The sequence below is a fragment of the Salmo trutta genome, chromosome 2, assembly GCF_901001165.1.
Source record: "Salmo trutta chromosome 2, fSalTru1.1, whole genome shotgun sequence".
In the NCBI taxonomy this organism is placed as follows: Eukaryota; Metazoa; Chordata; class Actinopteri; order Salmoniformes; family Salmonidae; genus Salmo; species Salmo trutta.
In genome coordinates, this window is record NC_042958.1 from 69,965,859 (window position 1) to 69,992,104 (window position 26,246).

At 40.7% G+C, this 26,246-nt stretch overlaps 1 protein-coding gene across 3 annotated transcripts in view; it reads right to left on the minus strand.

The window, feature by feature from the left end:
• The window catches only part of rundc3ab (RUN domain containing 3Ab), a 45,778-nt gene extending 23,701 nt beyond the window's left edge, over nucleotides 1–22,077 (minus strand). The window contains exons 1-7 of one of the 3 annotated variants that reach the window (XM_029712985.1): nucleotides 22,053–22,077; nucleotides 14,682–14,884; nucleotides 11,951–12,066; nucleotides 11,653–11,780; nucleotides 11,359–11,444; nucleotides 5,095–5,184; nucleotides 4,757–4,837 (exon numbers count right to left, since the gene is read on the minus strand). In XM_029712985.1, the coding sequence (XP_029568845.1) occupies nucleotides 4,757–4,837; nucleotides 5,095–5,184; nucleotides 11,359–11,444; nucleotides 11,653–11,780; nucleotides 11,951–12,066; nucleotides 14,682–14,794 (614 nt within the window). In that variant the 5' untranslated portion in view covers nucleotides 14,795–14,884; nucleotides 22,053–22,077. Of the gene's footprint in view, nucleotides 1–4,756; nucleotides 4,838–5,094; nucleotides 5,185–11,358; nucleotides 11,445–11,652; nucleotides 11,781–11,950; nucleotides 12,067–14,681; nucleotides 15,757–22,052 lie in introns of those variants that run through there. The other 2 variants (XM_029712976.1, XM_029712972.1) reach the window with 2 other exon arrangements.
• Between the last annotated feature and the right edge of the window lie 4,169 nt (nucleotides 22,078–26,246).

Here is a 26,246-nt window from a genome sequence, read left to right on the forward strand (position 1 = left end):
TGGGTCAACAATACAGTGAGGGAAAAAAGTATTTGATATCCTGCTGATTTTGTATGTTTGCCCACTGACAAAGAAATGATCCGTCTATAATTTTAATGGTAGGTTTATTTGAACAGTGAGAGTCCTCTGATAATACTAGTCCCGTGCGAATCGACATCCCTGTGTTTTGAGAGAAATGTCTGAGTTTGACAGGTGTTGCTCACAGTTTGAGCAAGAAAACAATAACTGAATTGATAAATTGAATGGAGTGCTGCGCATAGCCTATATATGAAGGGCCTACATGTGTCAACTTTCACAGTGAATGCTTTTGTTTATAAGTTTTATGCGAATGAATGGAACATCACCAAATGCATCATTAAATGCATATTGTGCCTATTTTATACAACCTTGTTGTTAATAAATCACAAAGCACCATAAAACTGAACTAAACAAATGGAACAAGTTCACTTTCTCATCCATAGCCTAAAAAAGCATATCAAGTGCAAGTTAGCTGTTTAGCTCATATCTGATGGCCATTTAGGACGTATTCTACTCCGGATCGCTAAAATATTTGAATGATTATGATCACGCTTCCTCAATTCCAATATTATGACGACACTATACCAAAGATGGTTTGGTATGGTTTAGAAACTTGTGAACCAAACTTGAGTTATCAGTGTAGCTAGCCTTTTATCGCCTGGACTTGTTGAAATATTTCCAAGCCTTGAAAAATGCATTTAGCCTTCTAGGGCAGCATATGACATAAGAGAAGCTACATGTATCTAATTATAGACAAGTTTACTAACAAATAACCTCCCAAAATGTCGGAAATTATAAGAATAAACACATCTTAATCAGGCAACAAAAAACAATCCTGCACCCCACCCTGTAGCCTATAGCGCATTTTCTATATATGCGGGTTAGGGTTGGGTGCCAGCCTCAGATTTTCACTTTATCTCATATAGTCGGGCGGTTGCAGATGGGTTATTAGCAATTGCGGGCGGCTGCGGGTGAACAAACAGCTGACCCGCGCACCACCTGTAGCTAGGATATATCAGTCAGCTAGTTCATTAATACGAAAATACACACTAAATCTTATGCAGAAATTGAGAAATCTTACCTTATCTTGGCACTGTGGCACAGTATTGGCAGCTATTAATCAATTAATTAATAGATAATAGATTCATAGATGGAGATCGAAGGGTGACCTCCTACTTTGAAAGGACAGGAAGTGTTGGCAGTGCACTTGACCAGGCCTTCCACATTTAACCCCACCCACAATGGAACATCAAAATATGAAAAACAAATAAATAGTCCGTTTTTACAATCCCGATTACTCAGTTTTAACTAGGAAAAGGTCAATGTGTAATTCATGTGTTAAATACTTAGTATATGATACAACAACAAACAACAGTATCATAAATGTAAGGAAAGAAACGTAGTGTTTAGTGTCACACGATTTTTGCAAAATCTGTGAAGACTCTAAGCATGAGAAAGGGTTTAAACTAATAGCCTAATAGTTAATCAACATTTTAAGCTAAACATTCTGATCTGTTGCATCAGCCTCATTGCTTTAAAAAATCTATTTTTGATGTGAGTGGTTGTATTAATTTGGGATCTACCGCGTCCCACAAGTGTCCCAGATTGTGTTTGGAATATTTATTTCTCGCACAGTAGGACAAGTTCACCAATAGAATAGGTCAACTTTTGTACTATGGTGGATAGTAGATTGACGTAGGCTAGTGCTTTTGCTGTTCATTAGGCCTACTCATCTTGTTGGCTGACGAAAAGTAATTGTGGACAGTTCTTCTTACATCTTCAATATGAGCCTCAGAATTTGATAAGAAGGATGCACAGTTGTGTCCCCGATGTGTCTGTCTTCACTTGTAGCCTACTTCGGCGCGGAGATGTCTGTGAGAAGGACCCGATCACATGACGGACATTGGCTAATAGGAATTGAGATACAGTGCATTCGGAAAGTATTCAGACACATTTACTTTTTCCCCATTTTGTTACGTTATAGCCTTATTCTAAAATGTATTCAATTGTTTTTTCACCTCAACAATCTACACCCAATACCTCATAATGACAAAGCAAAAACAGGTTTTTAGAAATGTTTGCAAATGTACTAAAAACAAAAAACTGAAATATCACATTTACATAAGTATTCCGACCCTTTACTCAGTACATTGTTGAAGCACCTTTAAAAGCCTTGAGTCTTCTTGGGAAGGACGCTACAAGCTTGGCAAACCTGTATTTGGGGAGTTTCTCCCATTTTTCTCTGCAGATCCTCTCAAGCTCTGTCAGGTTGGTTGGGGAGCGTCGCTGCACAACTATTTTCAGGTCTCTCCAGAGATGTTAGATCGGATTCAAGTCTCTGGCTCTGGCTGGACCACTCAAGGATATTCAGAGACTTGTCCCGAAGGCACTCCTCCGTTGTCTTGGCTGTGTGCTTAGGGTCGTTGTCCTGTTGGAAGGTGAACCTTCGCCCAAGTCTGAGGTCCTGAGCGCTTTGGAGCAGGTTTTCATCAAGTATCTCTCAGTTCTTTGTTCCGTTCATCTTTCCCTGGATCCTGACTAGTCTCCCAATATCCCCACAGCATGATGCTGCCACCACCATGCTTCACCGTAGGGATGGTGCCAGGTTTCCTCCAGATGTGACACTTGGCATTCAGGCCAAAGAGTTCAATCTTGGTTTCATTAGAGCAGAGAATCTTGTTTCTCATGGTCTGAGTCCTGTAGGTGCCTGTTGGCAAACTCCAAGTGAGCTGTCATGTGCCTTTTACTGAGGAGTTGCTTCCGTCTGGCCACTACTATAAAGGCCTGATTTGTGGAGTGCTGCAGAGATGGTTGTCCTTCTGGAAGGTTCTCCCATCTCCACAGAGGAACTCTGGAGCTCTTTCAGAATGACCATCGGGATCTTTGTCACCTCCCTGACCAAGGCCCTCCTCCCCCGATTGCTCAGTTTGGCCGGGCGGCCAGCTCTAAGAAGAGTCTTGGTGGTTCAAACTTCTTCCATTTATGAATGGAGGCCACTGCGTTCTTGGGGACATTCAATGCTGCAGAATTTGTTTGGTATCTTCCCCAGATCTGTGCCTCGACATAATCCTGTCTCGGAGCTCTACAGACAATTCCTTCAACCTCATGACTTGGTTTTTGCTGTGGGACCTTATACAGACAGGTGTGTGCCTTTCCAAATAATGAGCAATCAATTGAATTTACCACAGTTGGCCTCCAATCAAGTTGTAGAAACATTTCAAGGATGATCATTGGAAACAGGATGCAATTGAGATCAATTTCAAGTCTCATAGCAAAGGGTCTGAACACATGTAAATAAGGTATTTCGGTTTTTATTTTTAACAAATTTGCAAACATTTCTGAAAACCTGTTTTTGCTTTGTCATTATGGACTATTGTGTGTAGATTGATGAAGGAAATATAGTATTTAATGTGAGTGAAGGGTGCTTCAGAGCACGGCGATTGGCAGCCGGAGAAGGGAATTATAATTATTATATTCAGCCCAAGGGCACAACGACCACTGGCCGCAAAAGGCATGGATTTTTTTAGGGGCATTACGGCCACACAAGGCGATGCCGCCGGGAAATTCAAGGCATTATCCAGTGCTTGTCAAATTGTGAATGAGAGACTGATGAAGTGTGTGCAGACTGCGCAAGAAACAAAACAGCTCGTGCCTTTCATGAGACTTTTTTCAAATAATCATTAGAGTCGCATCATGCAACCTTAGAATGTATTAATAATCAAAACATATAGCCCAATGTTTGTATCACAACTAAAGTTGCATAAATAACTCTAAATTAAGTATATAGGAGGACCTGTTTCTTTGTTAACTGCACTACACAGAATAGCCACACGTGCGCACACCCTCAGAAATCGCTTGGAGAAAATATCCTTTCTATTTTATTCAGTTATGTTCAATTGTATTCCTCATACTATAAAATATTGCAACAGAATTCTAACCGAATCTTGTCTGTTAAATGAACTAGCGTAGCCCACAACCATGTGGCATTAGGCAGATCTGTGCCTAACATAAGGACAAGAGTATGCTATTCTGTTCTTCTAAAATAGACTACATTTTGTTCATATCATGTTTCTTAAGACCTGTCTAAAATAAATAATGTATTTATTGTGATGGTGTAGGCTATACTACATGGATTTATTAGACTTTTTAAAATGTAGATGTTCCAAAGGTCTGTTTGTAGGCTATGCTAAACGTGTTTATGTTGATGAGCGGTAAATTACCGTGAGACCGGCTGTTATTTGCTTGACAATCACTGGCTGACAAAATGTCATGACCGCCACAGCTCTAGGAATGACCCCCCTAAAATTCAGTTCAGTTGAATTTCGTTCATACTGTATGTCCCATTCTATAGTCATCTATCAATGAAAGCACATTAATACACATCCCACTGGTTGAGGAGCTGGACCACGCATGAGAAAGTCATTCTCTCCACAACAACGACACACTCCCAGCAGTGACTTATTGGTGAGATGCACAACACAAGGACAATGTTTCAATCCCCAATGGGATCTTACGCTAAAAACAAGGACAATATTTACCATGTCAAAGATTCCAATAAAGATCCATATTATTTACTCATGATTATTTAAACTGTCTAACACTATCATAACACCAGGTTGTAATACACAAGGTTGTTTATGTTTTATGGTCATTTCAGTCTTTATAAACAATGTATAAACAAGGTATTGTCCAATGTTTGTTTAATCAAGATCGTGGCTTTAACATAGCTCTACATTACCTCTGTGTGAACTTTAGGTATGGCGTGTAGTCGATGACAGCAGAGGATTTTCCATCCAGGGCCTCCCCCTTCAGACAGAAACTGTGGACAGAAAGTCATAACCCAATCAAACATGGACCTATGGACAGCAACCTTGTCATATGACTATGTCCATCACAGAATAATAAGGCCCTCTTGAGTTCCTCTCCTGGTTTCTCTCTGCCATTGTTGCTGTAACTTCCTCAAACTTTCTCAAGGCCTTGTTTTTGAAAAGCATTTTCTGACAAATGCATTTTTTAAAAGCACTAGAAAAACAATTGATTTCTCTGATTTCATGAAGCATGTTCTCCCAGCCTCACCTGAAGTCTATGGCTCCGAGTCCAATAAGCATCCCTGTTAGGACCATGGCTTCTTCCCTTAGCATGATGGCCCCATCACCATAGAACCTCCTGTAGCACACACACACACATAAATATAGGTGTGTCAGGACCCTAGGTGTTTGTTGGGATTGTTAGTTGTCATTAAGGTTGTGGCGGTCATGAAATTTTGTCAGACGGTTATTGTTATGCAAAAGACTGCCGGTCTCACGTTAATTAACATAAACAAGTTTAGCATCTCCAGGCCTCCACGGAGTCCACACATACAAGCCACAGATGCACGCATTTAGAACATTTAAAAAAGTCGAAGAAATCAATGTAATATACACCATCACAATAAATCCATTATTTTAGTCAGGTCTAGAGAAACATTATGATGTGAAGAATGAACAGAATATGAGTTGGCCTACTGTATGTTATCTGGCTATGCTCAATGCCATAGGCTGTAGGCATGTTATTTAGCTGACAAGATATGCTTATGTAACGACTGTTGTGAGACAGAGTGGACCAAAACGCAGCGGAGTTAGTGTTCATCATATTTAATTAAGAAAGAACACTATACAAACAAAACAAGAAAAACCGACAGCCAAACAGTCCTGTCAGGTGAAACACAATGACAGAAACAATTACCCACAAAACCCCAACGGAAAAACATGCACTTATGTGTGACTCCCAATCAACAACAACGAACTTCAGCTGTGCCTGATTGGGACCCACACACGGCCCAAAACAAAGAAATACAAAAACATAGAAACAGAACATAGAACGCCCACCCAATGTAACACCCTGGCCTAACCAAAATAAAGAACAAAAAACCCCTCTCTATGGCCAGGGCGTTACAGCTTATAAGTCCCGTGCCATTATTTTATATTATACGATTTTATAGTAAGAAGAATATAATTGAACTTATCTGAATAAAATAGAAAGGATATTTTTCCCATTCTAGAGTGAGTGCGCATATGAAGTGGCTATGTTGAGAGCAAAAGGGTTTGAAACAGGGCCTATATGCTTGATTTAGAGTTATTTGGCAACTTTAGTTGTGAATGATACAAACCTTCGAAAGTCTTATAAATCAAAATATATATAGGCTGCATGATGCGACTATAGGCTATTGATGATTTGAGAAAGTCGCAAAAAAAGCTTACGCTCTGTTCCTTGCCTCAGGCTGCACAGCTGTTCTCTCTTCAAGAGATCATATTTTAACCCACATGATGTCAGCTGGTACTTTTGTGGCAGGGCTGAAATACAACGGAAATGTTTTTGGGGGATTCAGTTCATTTGCATGGCAAAGAGGGACTTTGCAATTAATTGCAATTCACCTGATAACATTCTGGAGTATATGCAAATTGCCATCATACAAACTGAGGCAGCAGACTTTGTGAAAATTAATATTTGCGTCATTCTCAAAACTTTTGGCCACGACTGTATATCCACAGTAAAACGAGTCCTATATCGACCTAACCTGAAAGACCGCTCAGCAAGGAAGTAGTCATTGCTCCAAAACTGCCATAAAAAAGTCAGACTACGGTCTGCAACTGCACATAGGGACAAAGATCGTATTTTTTTGAGAAATGTCCTCTGGTCTGATGAAACAAAAATACAGATGTTTGGCCATTTTGACCATCATTATGTTTGGAGGAAAAAGGGGGAGGCTTGCGAGCCGAAGAACACCATCCCAACCGTGAAGCACGGGGATGGCAGCATCATGTTGTGGGGGTGTTTTGCTGCAGGAGGGACTGGTGCACTTCACAAAATAGATGGCATCATGAGGGAGGAAAAGTATGTGGATATATTGAAGCAACATCTCAAGACATCAGTCAGAAAGTTAAAGCTTGGTCACAAATGGGTCTTCCAAATGGATAATGACCCCAAGCATTCTTCCAAAGTTGTGGCAAAATGGCTTAAGGACAACAAAGCCCTGACCTCAATCCCATAGAAAATTTGTGGGCAGAACTGAAAAAGCATGTGCGAGCAAGGAGGCCTAGAAACCTGACTCAGTTACACCAGCTCTATCAGGAGGAATGGGTCAAAATTCACCCAACTTATTGTGGGAAGCTTGTGGAAGGCTACCCGAAATGTTTGACCCAAGTTAAACAATTTAAAGGCAGTGCTACCAAATACTAAATGAGTGTATGTAAACTTCTGACACACTGGGAATGTGATGAAAGAAATAAAAGCTGAAATAAATCATTCTCCCTACTATTATTCTGATATTTCACATTCTTAAAATAAAGTGGTGATCCTAACTGACCTAAGACAGGGAATGTTTACTAGGATTAAATGTCAGGAATTACTTCAGTCCCTGGATCGAATACAGGCTGTATCACATCCGACCGTGATTGGGAGTGCCATAGGTCGGTGCAGAATTGGCCCAGCATCATCTGGGTTTGCTAAATAATCAAGTTAGGTTTCTCCAGAAATAAATAATTCTAAATAACAAACTGGCTTTATTTACAAATTAGTGAGAATGTCTCACCCCATGTTCAAGAATTGCCTTTTTTTCACTACCAAACTACCGTTAGAATATGTTACTCAACAGTGTGTGTGTGTGTGTGTGTGTGTGTGTGTGTGTGTGTGTGTGTGTGTGTGTGTGTGTGTGTGTGTCTTTTTCTCACTCTAGGTTAAATGAAAACGAAATCTCCAAAATATCGTTACTTGTTAAACAAAGCAATTTATTATTATTATTTATTCATTTAGAATTATATAAAAGCCCCTTAGATATTGTCACGGATCCTAATGGACAATGCACCTTAGATATTAATTTAGAATCCTCCAATCCCCTAAATGTAATTATTGGCAGAGAGTCACGTCATTGAAAAAAATATTTTTAGATATCCTAACGGAAACCCAGAGGGTTTTTCGTTTTTCTTGGAACAGAAACACCATAATATTAATCAAATTAATTAAGTAAGTACCAGTCAAAAGTTTGAACACACCTACTCATTCCAGGATTTCTCTTTATTTTTACTATTTTCTACATTGTAGAATAATAGTCAAGACATCACAACTATGAAATAACACATATGGAATCAGATAAGAACAAATTCTTATATACAAGGACAGCCTACTCCTTCCTCCCCGTCGGGGGAATTGAACACTGGTCTCCCGCATTCTTTAGTACAGACATGGCCTGCTCTCCCTTATGTAAGCAATTAGGCAATTTCCCATGTTTACTACAGTATGTATTGTAGGCTATGTTTACTTGTCAGACTGCACAGTAGCCTAATAAACAAACGCAGGTGGCTTATATCTTCAAAATGCTTTAAATGCTTTATTGTACAAATGTAAAAGCATATATTGTACAGTACTGTATTTCTTCATCAGCATCTTTATGCTTTCATTAATAAAATAATGATAAAAATACTCTTTCAAAATGCAGCTGTTGATTTAGTTATGGATCCATAACAAATTACTATGGGAATAAATATCACTGATTTACAGAAATATTGGAACAAAGTTGTCTAATGAAGGCAAACAATTTAGAATCCTCCAATCCTCTTATGATGTAGCCTACTCCCAACCGTCACGTTGTACAGCGCCATATTTTCCATTCCATCTTAACGGAAACCCTGAGGGTTTCGTTTTTCTCGGAATAGAAACATCATAACATTAATCACATTTATTAAGCCAAATTTCTTAAAATCAATCCCATGTACTATGTTATGACAAAGGTTTTAAATTCTTTAGTAATGCCAACATGGGAGACTATCAAATTGCTTCTCAATGATGCCCTCTGGTGGTCAAACTAGCACTATCTTGCATTAACGTAAAAAATGTCTGACAATTAAATAGCGTGCCATAGAATGTGCTCTGCTGCAGTATGACGCAACTTTTAAAGGATGAACCATTGTATGTAGATATTCCATTAAAAAATCTGCCGTTTTCAGCTACAATAGTCATTTCCAACATTAACAATATCTACACTGTATTTCTGATCAATTTGATGTTATTTTAATGGACAAAAAATGTGCTTTTCTTTCAAAAACAATGACATTTCTAAGTGACTCCAAACTTTTTAACGGTAGTGTATATTATTTTGTATATGTAAAGACACGATTAAATCAAGAATAGTCGGATGGGTGACAATATTAGCCTATCACTTGTGAATTATATATTGTTATTTGTGAATGATGCCCAGCGAAAGGCAAGAAACAATCCCTTTTTTTGCGTTACTTTTTCAAATCATAATCGCACACCTCATGTAGCCTAGCCCATAGGCATATATGTTTTGATAAGGTTAGTATCACAACTAAAGTGGCCAAATAACTTCTTAAAATTAAGCACATTAATCCGCTTTACAAGGGGTGTAGAGCCTAACTGGCGTGTGAGTTTCAAGTTTGGGAAAGATAATTTTCACATAAAAATGCACTTTTATAATAAAAGCATTACATGCATAATCACATTTGCAGTCACTTTTGATAATGTTTTTTTACCACCAATGGAACATTTGCGCTTATAGCCTACTGCCATGTACGCATTGCTGCTCTTATAATGTGAAGAAATAGTCTAATAGTTTATTTTTTTAAATTGCTAAACGTTCTGATCTGTTGCATCAGCCACATTGCGTAAAAAAAGTTTTGGGATCTATCGCATCCCACAAATGTCCCAAACAATGTTTGGAATATTTATTTCTCGCACCGAATAGAATAGGTCAACTTTTGTACTATGGGGGATAGTAATTTGACATAGGCTAGTGCTTTTGCTGTTCGTAGGACTTGTTGGCTGACGAAAAGTAAATGTGGACAGTTCTTCCAATATCTTCAATAAGCACCTTGGAATTGGGTAAGGACGCGTGCAGTTGCGTCCCCGATGTGTCTGTCTTCACTTGTAGCCTGTGAGAAAAACCCGATCACTTGATGGAGAGCCATGTGAGTGAGAGGTGATTCGGATCACGCAGCACTCAGGGAGAAAGGCACAACACAGCACTCTGGGCCATGGGCACAACGACCACTAGCAAAAGGCATGGATTTTTTTAGGGTGCATTACGGCCACACACAGGGGATGACGCCGGGAAATTTGAGGCAATATCAAGTGCTTGTCAAATTGTGAATGAGAGACTGATGAAGTATGTTCAGCCTGCGCAAAAAAACAAAGCAGAGCTCACGCCTTTCAAGCAACTTTTTTCAAATCATCATTAGAGTCGCATCATGCAGCCTGACAGTGTATTAAAAATCTAAACATATAGCCCAATGTTTGTAAAACAACTAAAGTTACATTAATAACTCTGAATTAAACATATAAAAGTACCTATTTCTTTGTTAACCACTCAACACAGAATAGCCGCATGTGCGCACTCCCTCAAATCATTTGGAGAAAATATCCTTTTTATTTTATTCAGCTTTGTTCAATTGTATTCTTCATATTAAAAAATAATATAAAATAATGACATGGAATTATAATCAAATCTTGTCTGCTAAATGAACTAGTGAAGCCCACAGACATTTGGCATAGCCAGATCAGGACGTAACAACTCAGAGTATGCTATTCTGTTCTTCTGCAATAGACTACAATTTCTTCATATCATGTTTCTTTAGACCTGTCTAAAATAAATAATGTATTTATTGTGAAGGTGTAGGCTATATTACATGGATTTATTAGACTTTTTAAAATGTAGATGTTCCAAAGGTTTGCATTAGTGGCTTGTAGGCTATGTGTGGAGGCCAGGAGATGCGAAATGTGTTTATGTAATTAAATGCTCAATTACCTTGAGACCGACAGTTATTTGCTTGACAATCACCGTCTGACTAAATTTTGTGACTGCCACAGCCCAAGTCCTGACTCATGACTGCCGGTGCAGCGTTAATACAGTCAAAGCAACAGCCCTAGTTGTCATACTATGCACCCAGTTTGTGTGCCTGCATTAGTTGTTGGTGCACACTGTATGGTTGTGGCTTAGTTCAGGTATGGTTGTATTGTGGACTTTGGTGAACATTGTATAGTCATAGTGGCTGTCAATAGTTGCTCCTGATCATGTGATGAGGTAGGCCCGCCTGCGAACTTCAAAACCAGTCTCTGCCCTCAGACCAAGATGGAATATCCTCTAACACGTTGGTTGCTCCCGTGGGTCACGTCTTAGACCGTTAGTCCAAGAGGAAATTCCTTCTTGGTCCGAGGGCAGACACTGGTTTTGACGTTCGCAGGTGGGGCTACCTCATCACGTGACCATGAGCAACCATGCCAGACTCATATCCGCTACAATAGCATGGTTGAGGCATGGTTGCATTGTAGTCAGAGCATACTGCTGACCTGGTTGTCCGACTGTCCCTCAGAGCAGTGGATATGTATTCAGAGAGTCTCTTCTCCATCAGGGCTACTCGAATCCAGGCTCGACCCTGCAGAAGACAGACAGGCAGACAGCCAGACACTATTAATCATATGTATTTATTTGTTTATTTGTCAGGGACCATGTACAACATGCCATTGCACCAGATTTAGCTTGATAGCTACATTTAATCTGTAGTCCCTGCCAAATGCCTGTGAGACAAAAATAGCGCTACTAGGCTTTAAGTAAGTAAATAAGTAAGGATGCCAATCTCTTGCCTTGGCCCGCGAGGCGCTGATGTTCTCCATGTTCTCAATGCTGCTGATGCAGCTGTTCTGGACCTTTCCGCAGGCCAGCCTGATGAAGTCCCAGTAGCTGCGCTGTCCATCAAACCAGCTGCCCGACCCTGACCCCGCCCAAAGAAAGGGTAGAGACTGGTCACTCTCAAAACACTGCTTTTTGGAATGCATCCCTCTTCTGATTGTGATACTTTAAAATGATATGTCTTTGTGTACTGGCAACTATTCAAATGTATTTGATAATATGTCAATGTTCTATAGTTTATACTAGTTTTACCAGTGAAGCCGTGGCTGAGGATGTGCTCGAGGACAGCTGCGAAGTTGATGAACTCCTCTGATGAGTCATCGATGGGCTCGGCGGTGTACTTCTCCAACAGAGTCTTTACTGAAAACCTATCAGGAAAGAGAGAGACTGTTAGGCCACTACTAACTGATCGTTTTTCCACCAATCAACACAAAGATTGTTTCATGTGAATGTTGAGGGTGTTAACAGACCAAAAATGACAAACTATACTTGAAGCAACTTGTCATAATACCTTCATAAGACTATAATATCATTACAAATTCAGAAAACCAAATAATGATTCCAATAATTTTAGAAAGAACAAGAGTCTGTCAGGAAGCTCTCAAAGGAAGAGTCAATCAGCTTTTACCGGCAGGCTCAAATTTACAACACTGCATGAATAAGACACTTCTAGGAAATGACTCAGTGAGGAAAGAAAACAGCACATGCTCCAACAAAAGCAATAACAGTACAATTTGCAAGTTCAATGTGGCAAAGACAAGATCTGCCTATTGTAGGCCTATATGTTCCTCTACATACAATACGTTTTTCCTTTTACCAATCTGTTGTTATGGTAACTAAGAGATATTTCTTGCAGAGCAAAACACTCATGCACTAACTTTTACGCTAAATAATTCAGGAAGTCCTTTCACAGAATGTCCAATGAGACAGAGCTATATTACTGGGTGAAAATAGCCATTTGGTCGCACTAACCCCTGCTGAATAACCATTTCCAACCTCCTACATTTCCTAAGGTCATTAGACTCTGATGGGTAGGCTACTGCAGAGCCAGATAGATAAGGATCCTAGTCTACAGCCTCAGTGTTTTGTCTTGTTTTGCACCCTAAAGCACTGCTCAGAAATATTAGTGTGAGACTGTATGTAAATGGAGGGCCATTCATGTTGAGGTGGTCAGCCATTGTGATGTATTTCAGGGAGGGGAGCAGTCAGTCATACACACACACACACACACACACACACACACACTGTTGAGTAACACATCACAATGCTTATTCTAACGGTAGTTTGGTAACAAGCCCAGGCAGAGAAGCAAGTGATTTCACTATCTATTGTTCGGAGGGTAACAATGTCTCCTTCAGCTACACTGGGGCATCCCGGATACAAGAGAATAATTGGTTGACAATACGGGAAGCCAGCAGTGCATATATTCACCTGATTTTTCATTGTACTTAAAACGAGCTAGGGCAAGACACGAGAATTTATATCCATGGTTAGTTCGGGTAGTCATTTTTTCTTTCAATTCTAATGTGTTCTACTGGATCTTAATGTAGAATATGCTCTATATTTATAGCTCTGATGCAACTATAAGGACACTAGTGGCACCCCACACTATGGGCGGTAAATCATTGGATCTGATTCATTTGATTCAATGCAATTCAATCTTTGAGGACTGCAACCATAGAAAAACAATTTTGCACAGACATTTTTGGGGGTTTCAAATGCAACTGGAGCCAAGTCAATTTTTAGGCAACTCATTTCGAATTCACCGGTGGCATCTTGTGTGACTATAAAAGTCTGTCCGCGACCAGGCACAGGAAAATAATTTGTTTGCAAAAGTTACTGGCCTGCCTTACATCATAGAAGGCCCTTCAAAATAGAATTACTATTGTGATGCATAATTGCTATGGTAATTTGGAATGATCAGTCAATGAGCCCCACTGGGCACAGACGTCAATTCATTGTCTATTCTACATTGGTTCAACGTAATTTGATGAAATTAAATTACATGGAAACAACATTGATTGAACCAGTGAGTGCCCAGTGGAGCATTATGGGTAAGGTAATCAGTCTACAGTTTACAAATTGGCCCACAAATGCATACATCATATGCATTGTGACAGCACTGTTACCTATGGCAACTGTGGCATTCCAAAATCAAAACATGGGGAAAAAAAACAATAATACAAAACACAGCGGAATATAAAGTGGCCAGTGGCATGTAGCAGGGTGATGCGCTTCTTTTGAGCCTAAAATGAAGAAAAATGCTGCAAAATTGTAGGAGGCGATTCCCTTGTCCTGTGGCTTACTGTATAACACTATAGAAGACTGGAGCCTTAAAAAGACTAAGGACCACTTCTAAGGACATTGCATTTCCAAGGACTCAACATTGCAATAGCCTATTACTCATCTTCCTATTGTAGGCAATTTTAAAGGCCTGGTGAGCCTATGTATCCTGACTCCCTGGGGTACCAGCTGCTATGCCCTTGCCCATAGAAGGTTGTCGTCATAGCAACGACACCCATCCGCGCGGAGACGATAAATTGCACATGATGACATGAAACACTCTCAACTCACAGGAGCCAGGTCGATGGAAAGGATTCATTAACAACTTTTTTTTAAACAGTCGCGCTTGTGCTGTGTTAGTCTATTTGTAGGTTCGCTCATGAACATTAAATAATAAAGACATGCCCCCTCCCCATCCAAGTCATCTTGTTACAGTATAGGCCTATGGATGACGTAATTGCTTCACAAGATACAGTATAGCTGCTGTAGCGCATCTTGCAAGTGCTCTGTGTTGAAGGGGTGGTGGAAATGCTGGGTCTCTTCGTTTCGAAGGTTGTCTGCAAATGTCAAAATGATTCATAAGAAAAACAGGAGATGGCACCTCACAATACGCTACTGTAGACCTAAACCTAAGGAGTGAGCGAAATCTATAGGCACACCCATTTTGTAATAGCCTACATCTTAAAAATGCGCACATTACCTGCAAACGGTGATGAGGTTCTTGCGCTCCACGGCAACACTCCGAGAAATAGTGGATGTTTTTTTTGAGACATCGAGCATAGCCATAGTTGCCTGCACACAACTCGGCTCCATACGGAGATGGCGGCGCCGCCTCAGCCCACTGTTCTGAATCCTGCACCACGGGACCCCTCCCTGCCCAGGCGATGCTCCTCATCCACTTTTCTGTTGTTGGGGTAAAAGAAGATAACACTTTTTTTTTTAAAGACACCCTCGCATGCCTCCACGTTTAACTCTACAAGCCGAACCTCGGGACATGCATTGACAATAACAGAGAGCTGATTAATCTATACCGGTATTCCGCTCTCCTCCTGCTCTCTTCCTCAGTCGGCAGAAATTTCCTTCCGTAGGACGAGGGTCTCGACAAAGAACCCGCTGGGTGATTGGTTTAGCTTTCTTGAGTGCGTGACGTCACATAGACGCTGCACATAGCTGTCTGTTATACTAGGCAAGTCAGTTAAGAATAATTCTTATTTTCAGCGACGGCCTAGGAACAGTGGGTTAACTGGCTTGTTCCGGGGAAGAACGACAGATATTTATCTTGTCAGCTCGGGGATTTGAGCTTGCAACCTCTCGGTTGCTAGTTTTATGCTCAACCACTAGGCTACCTGATAGCCGAACCACTAGGCTACCTGCCGTTAGCTAGCTCATCAACTGTCATGAGCAGTAGCACATACCTAATGATGAAATAAATTAAAGCTTCACCAGCTCTACCAATTAATTTTAGTTTCACTGTCCGATCATTTAAAAAATGTGCCCACTATTTGTTATGTTTACCTTTCCACAAACTGTCTGGTACGTGTTGCTTGATATGAGCAAATGTATCAACGAGTAGGGCATGAGTCCATGATTAGTTAGTGCCTAGCGCTACTGCCTTGCCATTGAGCTAACTAGCTAGCCACATTTGAGTAATCCTAAATGTGATGGTCAGTCGATAAAAGATGAGTTGAACATATTTGTCTGAAAACAGACCAGTCGACAGTTATTGCCCGTCGTGAAATCATGTCTAACCAGTTAGCTAATGTAGCCTGTGTGCCCTGGCATGAGCTCCTGACTATTCTTCATTGCTGCGACTTGCTTGCTAGTTGAGATTTCTGATCGCGTTAAGCTGCGTTTCATTTAATTTTTTATGTTGGTTTGATCATGCGGGAGGCACTAGTAATGTCTTCAGTTTTCGGTTTGGCCATTTGTTTCAAGTGTATTAGTCTATAAATAAATCTCTTTGCCAAAATTCGTCATGTCTCCCATGTCTTATTCAGCTAGTAGTTGTTCTGAAATGCTTGCCTACATTTTACTCCCTCTATGTTTAATATAACACACATACATGAATTATTAATTTCGGTTGCCTATCCTGATGTGAAGTTTGTTCTACAGCAAGTATTTAACTCTAGCCACAAAATTAAGGAAATTAGAAGGGGGGGTGCGGGATTGTAAATGACAACTTGTTCTCAACTTGCCTACCTGGTTAAATAAAGGTGAAATAATTAAATTAAATTTCACCAAGGCCATTTTCTTGCCTGCCGAAATCCCCCCCTTCTATCTTGAGACTGCAAGTCCTGGCACACTTCAGAATCATTTTGTTAGTTCATGTTGACCAGTAGTGTGTGCCACAGAAAGTATTTGATTCTAGCCACAAAATAAGGAAATTAGGAGGGGGGGATTTCAGCAAGGCTAATTTCTTGCCTGCTGAAATCCCCCCCAACCTCCTATCTTGGGACTGCAAGGCCTGGCACACTTCAGAATCATTGTGGTAGCTCATGCTGACCAGTAGTGTGTGCCACAGAAAGTATTTGACTCTAGCCACACAATTAAGGAAATTAGAAGGGGGGAGATTTCGGCAAGGCTATTTTCTTGCCTGCTGAAATGTTCTACATTTTCTTGAATTACAATGATTTAATTATCAGACAAAGCGGATGATACTACCTCTAGTATTCACCAAACTGGGATTTTTTTTATGGGCATTTCAGTTTTCCCCAACAAAATTATGTTACACTTAAGATTCTAATTCGCAAGTATACAACGACACAGCTATAATATAATTTCACAGTTCTGTTTTGCCTTTTAGTCAGTATACTTCCAGTAGGTTAATTATACATTACTTATACTCTCATACTTACTTTCAAGGCAAAGACCCCACAAGAAGTAACAAGGGTACCACACGCCCACCTGGAGATATTACACCCCTTCTCTCTCAGGAATGATCTGAACATATATGTTAATACAAGTACAGCATTTTGAAACACTATTGATTTCAATTTAGAGATTAATAACAGAGGGGAATATGAGAATGCAGGGATTCCAGCAGGGTGTGAGTTGAAGTAGTCAAATATGGAGCTGACAAAGACTGGAATGTAAATGACATGTGATCATCTGGGATTATCTAACATCTGAGAATGGGCAGGCATTCCCTCGGATGAAGAGCATCTCCGTCTTGCTGATTATGTGCTGTCATCCAGGTGGAAATGTCACCTGCATATCTGATGTAGGAAAAGAGATAAGTTGAGTGTCCTGTGAATATGTTTATGTATATGTACATGTGTGTGTATGTGTATATATATCTTGGTATATATTTTTTTATTTTAATTTATATTATCATTATTGTGTTTTGTGGTTGAGGTAGGTTGATGGGGACAGTGGAGGTGCTGGGGGTGTCCTATTGAGGGCAAAGGGACCTATTGGGAAGGGGATTCTTCATGGAGGCACATTCAGGCATAGGTTTGTTTATTATATTATACATTTATAAAAAAAAATCTTATTTTTTCCATTATTATAACAGTTTACTGTGATTATGGATAAGCACTCATGTTGACTTATATATTTGAACTTTCTTTTTCACCCAGAGTATACATTTTTGATTTGTTATTGTTATTATTTATTTATTATTACTACTCTACCTACATTCTTAAAAACTCAAAGAGAAAAGGTGTAAAAAAAATGGGAAAAGAGTCTAGAGTCTAATTCTTCCTGTGGTACACATCAGAGCATGATAGGTCACCAAAATTAATTCTGAAGTGTGCCAGGCCTTGTAGTCCCAAGACAGAAGGGGGGGGAGAATTTAGGCAAGAAAATAGCCTTGCCGGACACCCCCCCCCTTCTAATTTCCTTTAATTTTGTGGCTAGAGTCACATACTTTCTGTGGCACACACTACTGGTCAACATGAGCTATCAAAATGAATCAGAAGTGTGCCAGTGTCACGCTTGTACAGTTGAAGTCGGAAGTTTACGTACACCTTAGCCAAATACATTTAAACTCAGTTTTTCACAAATCCTGACATTTAATGCTAGTAACAATTCCCTGTTTTAGGTCAGTTAGGATCACCACTTTATTTTAAGAATGTGAAATGTCAGAATAATTGTCACATCCTGACCATAGAAAGCTGTTATTTTCTATGGTAGAGTAGGTCAGGGCGTGACAGGGTTTTTTTCTAGTTTAGTTTTTCTATGTTGTTATGTTCTAATTTTGTATTTCTATGTTGGGCTTTGTTTGGGATGATCTCCAATTAGAGGCAGCTGGTCCTCGTTGTCTCTAATTGGAGATCATACTTAAGTATGTGTTTTTCCCACCTGGGTTGGTGGGAGATTGTCTTTGAGTTAGTGTATGTTTCACCTCTGCGTCACGGGTTGTTGTTTTGTTATTCAGTTTATTTATATGTATTGCATAGTTTCACAGTGAAAATAAAATGTGGAACGACACACACGCTGCACTTTGGTCAGCTCCTTCCTATGACAGCCGTGGCAGAATCTCCCACCACCAAAGGACCAAGCAGCGTGGTCAGGAGAGATGGACCTGGGAAGACATCCTGGATGGAAAGGGATCCTGGACGTGGGAGGAGATCCAGGCTGGATGGCATTGCCTCCCATGGGAACAGATGGAGGCAGCGAGAGCAGTTCTGGCCACAAATTTTCTATAGGATTGAGGTCAGGGCTTGTGATGGCCATTCCAATACCTTTACTTTGTTGTCCTTAAGGCATTTTGCCACAACTTTGGAAGTATGTTTGGGGTCATTGTCCATTTGGAAGACCCATTTGTGACCAAGATTTTTCCTGACTGATGTCTTGAGATGTTGCTTCAATATATCCACATAATTTTCCTGCCTCATGATGCCATCTATTTTGTGAAGTGCACCAGTCCCTCCTGCAGCAAAGCACCCCCACAACATGATGCTGCCACCCCCATGCTTCACGGTTGGGATGGTGTTCTTCAGCTTGCAAGCCTCCCCCTTTTTCCTCCAAACATAACAATGGTGATTATGGCCAAACGGTTCTATTTTTGTTTCATCAGACCAGAGGACATTTCTCCAGAAAGTACAATCTTTGTCCCTATGTGCAGTTGCAAACCGTAGTCTGGCTTTTATGGCGGTTTTGGAGCTGTGGCTTCTTCCTTGCTGAGCAGCCTTTCAGGTTATGTTGATATAGAACTTGTTTTACTGTGGATATAGATACTTTTGAACCGGTTTCCTCCAGCATCTTCACAAGGTCCTTTGCTGTTATTCTGGGATTGAATTGCACTTTTCGCACCGAAGTACGTTCATCTCTAGGAGACGTTTCCTTCCTGAGAGGTAGGGCGGCTGCTTGGTCCCGTGATGTTTATACTTGCGTACTATTGTTTGTACAGATGAACGTGGTACCTTCAGGCGTTTGGAAATTGCTCCCAAGGATGAACCAGACTTGTGGAGGTCTACAATTTTTTTCTGAGGTCTTGGCTGATTTATTTTGATTTCCCCATGATGTCAAGCAAAGAGGCACTGAGTTTGAAGGTAGGCCTTGAAATACATCCACAGGTACACCTTCAATTGACTCACTTGATGTAAATTAGCCTATCAAAAGCTTCTAAAGCCATGATATTACTTTCTGGAATTTTCCAAGCTGTTTAAAGGCACAGTCAACTTAGTGTATGTAAACTTCTGACCCACTGGAACAGTGAACAATTGTTGGAAAAATTACTTGTGTCATGCACAAAGTAGATGTCCTAACCGACTTGCCAAAACTATAGTTTGTTAACAAGAAATTTGTGGAGTGGTTGAAAAATTAGTTTTAATGACTCCAACCTAAGTGTATGTAAACTCCCTTTTTCAGGACCCTGCCTTTCAAAGATAATTAGTAAAAATCAAAATAACTTCACAGATCTTCATTGTTAAGGGTTTAAACACTGTTTCCCATACTTGTTCAATGAACCATAAACAATTAATAAACATGCACCTGTGGAACGGTCGTTAATTAAGACACTAACAGCTTACGGACAGTAGGCAATTAAGGTCACAGTGATGAAAACTTAAGACACTAAAGAGGCCTTTCTACTGGCTTTGAAAAACACCAAAAGAAAGATGCCCAGGGTCCCTGCTCATTTGAGTGAATGTGCCTTAGGCATGCTGCAAGGAGGCATGAGGACTGCAGATGTGGCCAGGGCAATAAATTACAATGTCCGTACTGTGAGACACTTAAGACATCACTAGAGGGAGACAGGACAGACAGCCGATCATCCTCGCAGTGGCAGACCATGTGTAACAACACCTGCACAGGATCGCTACATCCGAACATCACACATGCGGGACAGGTACAGGATGGCAACAACAACTGCCCGAGTTACACCAGGAACGCACAATCCCACCATCAGTGCGCAGACTGTCTGCAATAGGCTGAGAGAGGCTGGACTGAAGGCTTGTAGGCCTGTTGTAAGGCAGGTCCTCGCGAGACATCACCGGCAACAACGTCGCCTATGGGCACAAACGCACAGTCGCTGGACCAGACAGGACTGACAACAAAGTGCTCTTCACTGATGACTCACGGTTTTGTCTCACCAGGGGTGATGGTCGGATTCGCGTTTATCATCGAAGGAATGAGCGTTACACCGAGGCCTGTGTTCTGGAGCGGGATCGATTTGGAGGTGGAGGGTCCATCATGGTCTGGGCCGGTGTGTCACAGCATGATCGGACTGAGCTTGTTGTCATTGCAGGCAATCTCAACGCTGTGCATTACAGGGAAGACATCCTCCTCCCTCATGTGGTACCCTTCCTGCAGGCTCATCCTGACATGACCCTCCAGCATGACAATGCCACCAGCCATACTGCTTGTTCTGTGCGTGATTTCCTGCAAGACAGGAATGTCAGTGTTCTGCCATGTCCAGTGAAGAGCCCGGATCTCAATCCCATTGAGCACATCTGGGACCTGTTGGATCGGAGGGTGAGGGCTCGGGCCATTCCCCCCATAAATGAACTTGCAGGTGCCTTGGTGGAAGAGTGGGGTAACATCTCACAGCAAGAACTGGCCAATCTGGTGCAGTCCATGAGGAGGAGATGCACTGCAGTACTTAATGCAGTTGGTGGCCACACCAGATACCGACTGTTACTTTTGATTTTGACCCCGCCTTTTGTTCAGGGAAACATTATTCCATGTCTGTGGAACTTGTTCAGTTTATCTCAGTTGTTGAATCTTGTTATGTTCATACAAATATTTATACATGTTAAGTTTGACAGTGAGAGGACGTTTCTTTTTTTGCTGAGTTTATTATCTGCTGAACCGGTCCCAAAACTGGGACCTGTAACAGATTTTTGGGAGCTCGTCTGGGATAGGCGCCACCTGTTTGTCAGGAGCTGATCAGTGATAGATAACATCTGGGACCAATACGGATCTGCGCCTGAAATCCATGTTGCGGACAGACTGATGTGAGCAGAGACGGATTCTTGATTCTGGACGGTGTTGACCGTTCCTGAGGAAAAGGAAGAAGTTGCAATGTCGGACAGTGGGAGGAAGAGCCTGCTCAGCCTGTCAGCAAAGGAACTTTTTCAAATTGCCAATACTGAGTATTGAGGATGGAGGTATGGTTGAATTGTCGATTTTGAAAGATGACATTGATGCTGTTATACAGACTCATAATTAGTGATGCACCGATATGCCATTTTTGGCCGATACCAATATCAATATTTTCCATGCCCAAAAAAACGATACCGAAAACCGATTTTAAAAATGTAGCGGCCTTTTAAGCATTCTAGTACAGTTAAATAGTTAACACATGGATGGACGCAGCGGTCTAAGACACTGCATCTCAGTGCAAAAGGCGTCACTACAGTCCCTGGTTCGAACCCAGGCTGTATCACATCCGGCCGTGATTGGGAGTCCAATAGGGCGGCACACAATTGGCCCAGCGTCATCCGGGTTTGGCCAGGGTTGGCCATCATTGTAAATAAGAATTTGTTCTTAACTGACTTGCCTAGTTAGGTAAATGTTACACACACACACACACTCACACCACACTGACCAAAAGGTTATTTTGTTGTCATTTACGTATGTCCCCACTACCAGTTAAATATAATCAAAACCTATTTTGTTCACTTACTTGCTGTTTCGTTGTTCATTTGTTCAGTCGTTTCATTCTCAGCCAGGATTTCTATGGAACGCCATTTGGGGCTTTGCGTGTCAAAAAATATACAAATAACACTATTTAACGTGTCAAATAAGCTTGTTGACAAATCAGGACCTGAATATGATTGCAAGTCACATAATAGCTTAAGGGGTTCATACATGTTTTACGTAGTGATTACATTATCACTCGTATTTCATATGTCACAACGATTCATCGATATTTATGCTATGACGCTGGTAAAGTTGTCTCACGCACCTACAGTGCTGGTCATAAAAAAAGCTAGCTAGCTCCTGGATGCAAACAATGTTCTTCCCCCCAAAAACTATATAGCTAGGTGTCATCATATAAAAGAACCCTAATTTATAAGACAGTTCTTATTTGATTAATGGTGGTCGGATCCATCTATGTGAAGCTAGCCACAATAAGGATTAGCCGCAATAGTGGACTTTGCGGTTAGCCTTCAAAATAAAAGTATGTCATTGACAGTGATGCAAATGAATACAAATAGTAGAATTATGCCATAATTGAATAGATCATGCTAAACAAGGTTGGAATGTTATATAAAATCAACAAAAGACAATAATTTGTTAATTTGACAAAAATCTGTTGAAATCACACTGGATGTATTATACTTTAGAATTGCATTGGGGGCATACTTATTTCACTGTACAGCCTTACCTATGGATTGTGGATCAATGACATGGGGTATCAGTCTACTCAGTGACACCCAGAGAACATTAGCGTCGTAGCTCTTATTGCAGGACTATGAAAAAAACATGAATTGAAACACATTTATTGTCAACCTATGTGTATTGAACATTATTCCCGAGGAAAAACAATACTGCATGGATGTTTTGGAGTCTGATAACTCTGAGGAGGACGTTAGGAAAAAATATCTTGGGTATTGAGTAGACTGATACCCCATTTCATTGATCCCCAATCCTTAGGTAAAGCTGTATAGTGCAATATGAATGTCAATACACACAATAGGCTGACTGGGGAGGTGATTTCACACGGTCACAGCCCCGCGATAAGCGCTACAACACTAATATTTGAGTAAACTCTTCACAGTTGTGTTCTGTGGGTGTCACCGAGTAGACTGATGCCTCATTTCATTGCTTCACATTCTAACGTTGTTTAACATTTTCTAGTCTAAATATGGCATGATTGCACCAATTGTAACCTTCTGCATCACATTCAAAGAGGTACTTTAATTTTGAAGGCAAACCGCAAATTCCACTATTGTGCCTAATCCTTATTGGGCCAGCTTCACAACACATAACCCGGTCCAGTCAAGCCTCACTAGCCAGATGAAGCTAGCTGGCTGCTTATAATGTTAGCTTTGGGCAACAGGGTTAAGTAGCTGGCTAGCTATTTATTTTCATGAACTGAAGTTCAATTTCAATAGGCGAATAACAAGTTCAACCTAGCTAATACTAGGATTCCTAAATCATTGCTAAGAATAATGAAAATTACTGCAGTTTCTACTGGTCATTGTTTTAAGGCTGATTGTATTGGCGCTAGCTAGGTACCAAGCTAAAGCTAGCTAGCTACCCCAGAAGTTGCGGTCGAACAAATAATGCTTTATTACCAACGGTGGTATTGTAAACACATTGTTCGTGACTGGTGTTTGCTTGTTTGCAGACTTTTTTTGTTCAGCTTTGACAGTGCTACTGATAGCAGTGGTGGTGCTTGGCTTGCACGAGCAAATTCAGAACACACAACATTCTATAATTGAGCTGTGTTATTTGACGTGTCAAATTAAAAGCTTATTTAAAGCGTCAAATAGTGTTATTGTCAAATAGTGCTATTTGACATGTATCTTTTTTGACACGCAAAGACCCAAATGGCGTTCCATAGTATGTCGTGAAGGCAATATCAGTGACGGTATTACTGTGTAACTCCAAAGGGCAAAAATAGCGCACTTGGTAGTGTGTACCGGTGTTCGACCAGTTGCGAAAGCCAACATCACCCACGACAGAGAATGGTTGATTGTCAAGGGCAATGAATTCCATTATCTTGGCGTTAAATGGATTTCGCCTTTGAGTTGTCTCACTGAAATGTTTTTACTCTTTCAAATGACTGCTCAACTTGTTGACTGCTCGATCCACACAGCAGACATTGTGGGCTAGGTTAGGAATGCTGTGTTGCTTGTTAAGTAGCAGGTGCAGATGCTCTGATTTCAAAACGATTGACAAGTTAGCCCATTAAATATACACTGGATTAATTAGAAAAATTAAAGCAGTACTTTTTAATGCGTGAGATAGAAGAGGTGTGGTGTGTGAGCGTGAGAAGCGGGTCAAATGTGTGTCTCACAGCCAATGCGTGAGAGTTGGCAGTTCTGTGACTGAAATGTAGCTAGCCAACTGGCTAGTTAGCATGCTGGCTGACATTGGTTATGCAGTAGGTGAGGAACCCTGCACTCCGTTCTCTTCCCTTACAAAAAAGTTTTGAAACTGCAGTCGACTGTGGTATTTTGCAGTAATTGCAGAATACACTGCAGTTACACTGCAAAAATGCTTCAGTAAAAAAACTGTGATTTTGGACGCAGTATTTGCAGCATACTGCAGTTATACTGCACTCTATCTACAGTTATACTATAGTGTACTGCAGTTATACTACACTCTGACTGCAATCTTTTTTCATAAGGGTTATATCGAGGTGGAGTTGAGTTTCGATGACTGGTCACGGGATTTGCAACTAGTCATCAAACTAGCTAGCTAGCTAATCGTGGATGCCATGACAGCTATCTAGATTTGGGAGTTCATAGGCACATGATTACACCACAGGTAACAATAACTGGCAACTAGTTCATTTTCTGACAAATATTTTCAACTCATTGTTAGTTTATCCACTGACCACCTCATTAAGGAGGATAGCTAATTACTGAAATGTAACTAGCTAGATCACTGGCCAGGCAGTAGCCACTAACTAATCGTGGACGCGTGACCAATTCTTTGATATATTTGGGTTAACTTGCTCATATCAAGCAACACATACCAAATTGTTTGTGGAAAGGTAAAAATAACAATTACTGCGCTCGTTTTGTGAATGATCAGACAGTGAAACTAAAATAGATTGCAAGCTAGCTAGTGAGATTTTCATTTATTTCCCAATTAATTTGGTGATCAAGCTGAAGCTGGGTTTCCCAAGTTGTTGGGTCGGTGCTAACTGCTCATGCCGGCGGCACCAACTAAACAAACGGCTCTGTAGACGCCCCCCCCCCCCCCCCCCATCTTTGACATTATGGTGATCTCAAACCACATCACAGAAATTGATGACAACTTAGCACAAAATAGCTGTTGAATGATATCACTGTCAAGACAGCTATATTTTCTTCTTCATCATCATCATCCTCACATTCACATTGCATTAAAATAATTGTAAGAAACACCGGCACACACACACACACACACACACACACTGTAATGAAGTTAACAATTTAGTAGGCAATATTTTCACCACAGCCTTTGCAATAACCCCATCCCCCACACAATTGACCATGAACTGGTGATGGGAAGTTCGGTTCTATTTATTGACTCAGATCTTTTTGACTCGTTCAGTCAAAATAAATCTTTCGACTCATTTCGTTCATTTGAGTCAGTCATGCCCAGAGCACACAGGACCCCTCCCCCTACCGGCGAACAATGAACTGAAAACTCGAAATTCAAGTTTCTACAAGCCTCTCGTTCACCATAGGGGACTTATTGGAGTTGTCATTTGTGACTGAGCCTTGTTGACGTGTGCTTTAAACAATGTACATTTGTGTATCGCTAGGCATACAAACAAATACGATTATTTCTTGATACATTTTAAACGAGGTCTAGACTAGTTGTAGCCGCAACCCGGACTAGATTGTAAACGACTCATGGCGGAATGCATTTCTTGACTGCTGTGATAATCACAATGTCGTTCGTGAACTGCAGCCCCCCCACAATGTCGTTCGTGAACTGCAGCCCTCCAAATGATTAATTATCGAGTTTGAGTTTATTAACCTGAGGCTGGGTATGTTTTGGTTCTACAAAGCTGTGTCCATCATAACATTCAATAATACACGGAATTAAAATATAAAAACGTAACGAATAGTTTTGGTCCCTTGTGTCGTGAGCTGAAATAAACGACCCACTGGTACGCTAACTGTATTGTTGAACTTGCCGAGATTGTTCC